This window comes from Nematolebias whitei, chromosome 22, assembly GCF_014905685.2.
Source record: "Nematolebias whitei isolate Nwh7 chromosome 22, NemWhi1, whole genome shotgun sequence".
In the NCBI taxonomy this organism is placed as follows: domain Eukaryota; kingdom Metazoa; phylum Chordata; class Actinopteri; order Cyprinodontiformes; family Rivulidae; genus Nematolebias; species Nematolebias whitei.
The window spans coordinates 21,365,913-21,373,386 of NC_056519.1; the positions used below are offsets into that span (position 1 = coordinate 21,365,913).

The 7,474-nt window shown below is 34.9% G+C and overlaps 1 protein-coding gene across 1 annotated transcript in view; it reads left to right on the top strand.

The window, feature by feature from the left end:
* Positions 1 to 7,474, top strand: part of LOC119428527 (ATP-binding cassette sub-family C member 9-like) — a 38,812-nt gene that overhangs the window by 13,665 nt on the left and 17,673 nt on the right. Inside the window, exon 7 of the mRNA XM_037696208.1 lies at positions 174 to 253. Coding sequence (XP_037552136.1) covers positions 174 to 253 — 80 coding nt within the window. The remainder of the gene's footprint in view (positions 1 to 173; positions 254 to 7,474) is intronic.

Genomic DNA, 7,474 nt, shown 5'->3' on the forward strand with positions numbered 1-7,474 from the left:
ATGTATAATTTCTAATAATATCCCTATAATATTTAATAAAAAATGTCTAAGCCTTAATATTTACATGTAAAAGGATAACAACTTGCTTTTTTTGACCCTGGACTCTTTGCTTTGTGGACAGTGACAGTTTTATTTGTTCTGTTTCAGGTCAGCTGACGATGATCGTTGGTCAGGTTGGATGTGGGAAATCCTCTTTGCTTCTTGCCATGCTAGGTGAGATGCAGGCCATCGATGGACGGGTCTACTGGAGCAAGTAAGTCAGTTTAACTTTTCAGTATATACTGTATATTTCATTTGTGTGTGTTATGTAGAATAATTATTCTTTGGTGTATTTAAAATAAGTATTAGACATGATGTTATTGTTTTCACCCTCCACCTCTAGATAGCAGGCATTTATTTCTTTATGTATCCCAACATTTATGTACATTTCCATACAAATTTGTCAAATGTTGAAGTAACAGCAGCTTAATTTTTTTTCTACACACATAATTAGCATTTGGAAAAGGCTCAGAATGATCTTCAGAAACTTGTTGTTATAGACTATATATTATAGCCTATAATGCATTTTTACATGACTAAAGTCCTTCCTGCAGAACATCTCCTCCACTAGTGTGGAGGGTAGATGACACCCGTCCTGCATTAAACAGTCCATTATTTACGTCAGTGTTTGCATGTGCTACTTCATGTAAATAAATGGCTGTAAAACATAAATAAAGACAAACAAAAAAAAAACTTGATGTACTGTAGTAAATATGCTAGTATGAGTATTCTAATTGTTTTAGTAATGATTTTATTGAGTAACACTAATGCAGTAAAATTGCCGTACATAATCTGGACAGATTTATTGTACATTGCATGGAGGGAAAATTTTTCACATAAATACAATAATTATCATGTCTGGCAACTCACTTTTCATATAGGATGTTCAGATTAGAATATTAGAAATAAATAAATAAACAAATGCTGAATCAGTGGTGGTTGACTGAGAAACGATTTCCAAAGTCGGATATTTCCAAACTTTTTTAACTTTAGAAAGTTTCTGGGAAGTTTACAGAAAATTTTCCACCCTTTCACAACCCTAGCAGTGATTTATTTTTATTTAAATATGTCTCTTAGTTTGAATTATGTGACTTCTGTTTTTGTAAATGACTGCAGAGAGTGGATTAAAGGAATAGAAAGCCTGTATTCATTCATTCATTTATTTATTTATGTTGATTTTCTTTTGTTTGTTTGTGTTAATTTGTTTTGATTTATTTGTTCATTCATTATTTATTTATTTATTTATACAGATTTGTGTGTAACATTTAATTTCGTATTTGGCAAGTAAATATTATTATTATTATTATTATTATTAATAATAAGTTATTATTGACTTAGTAACTTCAATAAAGTTCTAAAAATGGCGACCTCAACAGAAATATTGATTTCTTTCTAGTTCTGTCAATACATTTTCTTGAACTATGTAAACATTTTTATCGTGTGCAGTAAAATATTGAATCCACACGTTAGTTCGTTATATTTTGCTTCCGAGCAGCCAGACTTTCTTGCAATATTTAAAAATTGTTTTGCTCAATAGCTTTTGCAAAATTTTTCTTCCAACTTGATCTATTTTTCATGGTTCCGTTGTTGTATTTGACCATGACAGAATATTATGTCCCTTTTAAAAATAAGTCAAATGTACAAAAAATTTTAATAAAAACCGAGCAAATTGTTTTTGGGACCAGTTTAAAGTTCGGTCTTTGACAATTTGTGTTAAATGTTGACACAACTTTGGTTTATTCTTATTGTTTAGGAGCCTTTTTATGTCTGAAGGAAAAACAGCCAGAGCCCACATAAATAAATAAATAAATTAATTAATTAATTAATTAACTTTGAAGGACCTATAGAAAGCCTGATCACTTTAACAAAGTTCTGGTGCCTTGGAAATCAAAAATGGAAAAAATGAAGGCTACATCCAAACCTTTGCACACTATTGTATATTAAATATATATTTGAGTGCATTACACATTTGTCTTTTTCTAAATAATTGATCGTGACAGTTTTAGTCCTTCATATCTCTGAGCTTTCTTGCTATAATTTATCGTTTTAGTGATGCTAAATTTAGGGATATATGAAATTGGATTTTTGGACGATATCCGATATGCAATATGTTGAAACTTATTTGGCCAATAACCAATACCAATACCGATATTAATTTTTTTCCATAGACCTATTTACAGAGACTACATAACTTTCTCTGCTGTGGAATTAAAATACTACATTATTCTTATGGTCTTTGTCAGTTTGGCTGCTACCAAATGCAGATGCCAAAAAGGAGCTGAAAATGATGCAACACTTTAGCTTGGATTATGTTTAATGTAAAATTTATTCATGACATTTACTCTCTAACACAATGACAACACTTGAACAGTGCAAATTTGTAAATGTTCACAAACCTAAACTCAACAACGCATGTAAGGTCATAATATATGTATAAATAAACAGCGCTTATTATATCGGTGAGTTATTTTGATGGAACGGCCAATGTCAGATATTTAACTTTTTTGCTAATATCGGCCGATACTATCGTGCATCCCTAGCTACATGGACTTTTACAGTTCATAAAGTTTAGTTCCTGTTTGTTGGCTGTGATGATATTGATTTATCATCTCGGTCTTTTCAAAATAAACGAACCAGGGCTAATTTAAAAATAAAACTTGTATACCTGCAGTTATTCTATCAGCTCTGTAAACATCTTTCCTCTGATTTTCCTCTTTGATTTTACTCTGAAGTTAATAAAGTGCTGATAAAGTGAGTGCTGTTTTTATAACTACACATTAGTTTATTGGATTTTATTACAGGCCCTAAGAGATCTTTGACACTAGAATCTAATTGATTAGGTCTTGTTTTTTTATTCTGTGTTCCACCCTGAACAAAACATCTTATCTCCTAAGAAATCAAATGTTTCTGTGGCCATTTTAGATAGTTTAAAAAATAAAACAGATCGGCGAGCTCTGCTTCAACCTGCTTCTTCACCCGAGAGTTGCACTGAGTTTTCACGCTGCAGTCAGATCGCCTCACAGTTTTCAGAGCTGCAAACTAACTTTAGTGTGAATGTCTAGGTGTGTCTCTGTGCTGTGTGTGTGTTTTACCTCCTGCCTTCATTATAATCAGGCTGCCTGATTGTGAGATGGTCCACGAGGGGAACATCAGGTACTTCTTCTCTCTCTGGTGTCGTCTTTCAGAGACATTCATCTGTTTAGGTTTCAGATGAGACTTGGGTAAACTTCTTGTGTTCAAGTTGAACTAAATGCAGTGAAACTGTTTTAGACATATGGAGTGACCTCAGTATTTTCAGCTGTAACTTCTGAAGCTTTTCTGTTGGAGAATAATATGCTCGCTTAACTTACTTAAATAAATCCTATCATTTCAGCCGAGGTCACAAAGTTGGAGGCGTCCTTGAAGCGACAACTGCACGCTGCAGCCTCACCCAGCTCCTCATCCGGCTTTCTACTCACACAAACATATGGTTCATGGGCAGAGTTAACATTCTCAGCCATAGTAGTTAAAAACATCCATAACCTTTGACCGAAAATTCTCTAACAATATCACTGATTTTTATCTAAATTTGACAGGTATATGCAAGGTTAATATCAATAACTGCACTAAAGCAAACACATAAACGCAACGCAAATTACAAAAATAGCAGAAATGTTTCCTGGACCAGACTGGATATATACTAGTTATTTAAAAAAAAAAAAACTGCTTTAAAATGTAATAGTCTTGTCATTGGAAGAGCTTTCTTTAGCTCTGGTTTGTGAAACTCTCTCGTCCACCTTAAACACCAGCTTCAACAGTTTCCCACACACTGACCAGCTGTGCGGTGTAACCAGGAAGGATTTGTGTTTTTGAGGACTGTAGGCACTGGCAGTAACTGCATCCTAAAGGTGATTATAATGGTTTACGCAATCGTTTAAATGGTTCGAGATAAGCTTTTGTGTGAAAATTATGAACAATTACATTGTTATAACTTTAAATAACAATTAATAATAATAAATTAACAATTAAATTGTTATAAATAACTTTCTGAACAACCTCAGTAAAGTTTAATTCTGACCAAGCTAACGGCTAGTCTGAGCAGAGTCCAGACTAAAGTGTCTTAAAACTACTCCAGTCTCCAAAATGTCATAGCTGTTCATGTGCACACTTTTATAAACCTTCACACCATCATGGATGTTATGTAACATGACTTAATATTAAATTATGGTTCTTTTTAGAGCAATTAGTTGTAGCTAGTTGTAGCATGTGAAGCCGTTTAATGCATTACTGCCTCTGTGAGTCCCTGGACTTGCTCACCGCCCTTGTGCCCCACCCACCCCCCACCCCGTGCGGAATGTCGGCATCATTATGTGCTTGTGTGCAAGTTTTTTTTTTCATTTTCTGGCTATTAATTTTCAGCCAAAGATTAAGAGCATGTTGGGATTTTTTTTTTTTTTTTTGCCTTCAAAACCTTTATTGTCACTTTCACCACTTTTTATTGTCCATCTAAACAGGTCTCACTTGTAAACGAGTCTTCGAGGCTCAGTGTGACTTATCTGTATAAATTAAGGTTGAATGAAAAATTAGGTCAGCTGACAGCAGTGGAAACGTGTTTAAAATATGAAATTTGGGATGTGAGTTTTTGGCTTGGGCAAACACTATTTTAATTCAATTCAGTTTATTTATTTAGCGCCAAGTAACAACAGAAGTCATCTCAGGTCACTGAACAGAAACATTCATATATAAAAATAATAATTTAACATTATTTATCCGAGGAGCAGACTGCTTTGAATTTAACTCCATCGCAGAACTCTCATCTTGAGCAAGCATGAAGGCGACAGTGGGAAGGAAAAACTCCCTCATGAGGAAGAAACCTTTAGCAGAACCAGGCTCAGGACAAGCGGCCATCTGCTAGTGTCAAGTTTAGGGATGGGGATTTTAGATAAAACACGTCAAATTTATCTAGTGATTATTTTATTTTTCCTCTAATACTTTGCTAAAAGCACCATTAGGAAACAGCTTGGTGTGTGTCCCACTCAGATTAGCCATAAACTCATTAATTTGCTCAGAATTTAACTATTTTTCTCCTAAAGGAGGTTGTTCAAAAATCTATTTTCTGCAAGGTATTGTTCATAATCTATCCACAGAACCTCACTTAAAACATCTAAACTAGCCTATTGTTTAAAGGAGGGGAAAAAATTGGCAGCCAGAAGATTTTTTTAATAACTTTTTTTTAATGTTGCTGAGTGAATGTTTTCACCCTCACACTTAAAATGAATCCCCGTTAGGATCAGATGTCGGAAAAAACAAAACATAATCAGCTGAAAAAACTGAGCCCATACATCCTACATACAACTTGTAATTTGAAAACATAAATGTGAAAGTTGTTTTAGTGGCTTTACATGATAAAGGTTGCTTCCTGCTCATGAAACATGGATGGGGTGAACACACTCAGAAACCAGATCTGATTCTGCGTCTGTATGTTGGGGTTGGAGCTCTGCTGGTTCAGATCAAAACGTTGATTGTGTCACTGTAGACTATTTCTAAGTAATCTTTAACTCCTCTGAGACGTGTAAAACACGATACATCATTGTCGAAGAAGCCACAAAACCTAATTATCGCAGGCAGACAATGACTGACTCACTCCCACCGTCTGTCTATCCTGGGTGGGAAGGTTAATTTGATAAACAGGCTAATATGTCGTCACCGTTTGACATGAAAACACCTTCCATTTGTTTTAGGTTTGATTTGAACATTTTTTCTGCCTCATGTCTCCTCAAAGACAAAGAAAACGCCTTGCTTTTCTTTGTTTTTTGTTCTGTATCCCTTTTCTGTTGTGCTTCAATGTCTTTTCTTATACGTTTCCACTCACGAACACAGACATACAGAGAGTTGGTGGCAGTGATTTAATTCTAATAATCATACTGACTTTGACAGTTGGTCAGACACAGAGGAGTCCGAGGAAGACGCCGGGAGGTACACCTTCTTCTTCTGGTCACCTGCTTTTTGTTTCAGATATCGAGTGACCCTTTGACCCATCATTTGCTTCCCCTTCCATGAGTTTTAACCTCATTTGTGGTTGTGATTCACTGAGGAGAATATCAGTTTTTCAGTTTAGAGATTTCTTGTTTGCTGTGTTGCTCACAAACACATTTTCAACCAAAAATGAACTTTAAACTTTATTTTCATTGGGTATTTTGGCTTCTATTACAACCAGTTGGTGTGGGATGTGCTACTCCTTCAGTAACTTGTTAAAACTGATTTAAAAAAACAAATGACCATGGTAAAAGTAAAGGTACGTAAAGAACTGCGATGTAGAAGGAGGCACACACAACAACACAAAAACATCACAAATGATCAATCCAGAGTTCTATAAAAAAAAGTGTTGGCATTTCTTGAAGGAAGACATATTTCCCTCTGGCTTTCATGGCAGAGTTTTCAACTAAGAGCTACTATTTTGGTCAAACCCTAAAAATAACTCGTGTGTGATGTCCTTTAATATCGCAGTACATTTTGTGAATGACTCTCAGCTACTACCACGTCAAATTTTAGCTCGGTATCTGTGAAACAGACTGAGTTGTAGCCTTTTTTTTTTGGTGTTGGCTAAGGTCAGTTAGTTGTGCCATTTTGAATTTTATTGACTCCATAAGTGAAAATTTTAAAAGTGTACATCCAATTATTGCTTTTTGAAAGTTCCATTCAAATTTGCCAGTGATGCAGGAGATATTTTGCTAACAGAGTTGACATCAGTAGTGAATGTCCATGCGATCAGTCAACTTGGAGTGTTGGAGCCAACTTCCAGCTACTAACACACCCAATTTAGTTCAACATGTAAAATGAACCGAGGTAAAGACAGTTTTGTGTTTGCAAAGATTGAAAAGCTGTGGCAGCCATCTTGAATTGGAATGACTTTTAAAGTTGGGTCTGTTGTAGACATGGGCACCTGGTTATGTTAAAGTGCAGGTGGTAAGTCGTACTTTCATACAGGAGATAAACGTTCCCAACCCAATTAAGGATGAGTTTCTTTTTAGTTTTTAAACTGATCATAGTTAAATAATCAAATTAAACCAACATAAACATTTACTAAACTTTAATTTTTAAGCCATATTCAGTTTGATTTTTGCCTAGGTGTCTGTTCAGGCTACCAATGCGCACATAGAGCCTAACACACCTGCAAATATAGGCTCCGCCTCCAGCCCAGGTAGAAATCATGTTATTTTATGCTACAATATTAGTGTGATATCTTAAACTTTTAATCTATTCTGTCTGAGATAAAAGGTTGTAGCACATTTCAGCACCTGAAACTACCTTTAGCTACCATTAACATATCCACAGCTAAATTTTATGTCTGACTAAACTTACTTTTACCTATCTTTGACATCTTCACAGATAAATGCTACGTTTGACTAAACTTACCTTTAGCTACCTTTAACATTTCCATAGCTAAATGCTACTG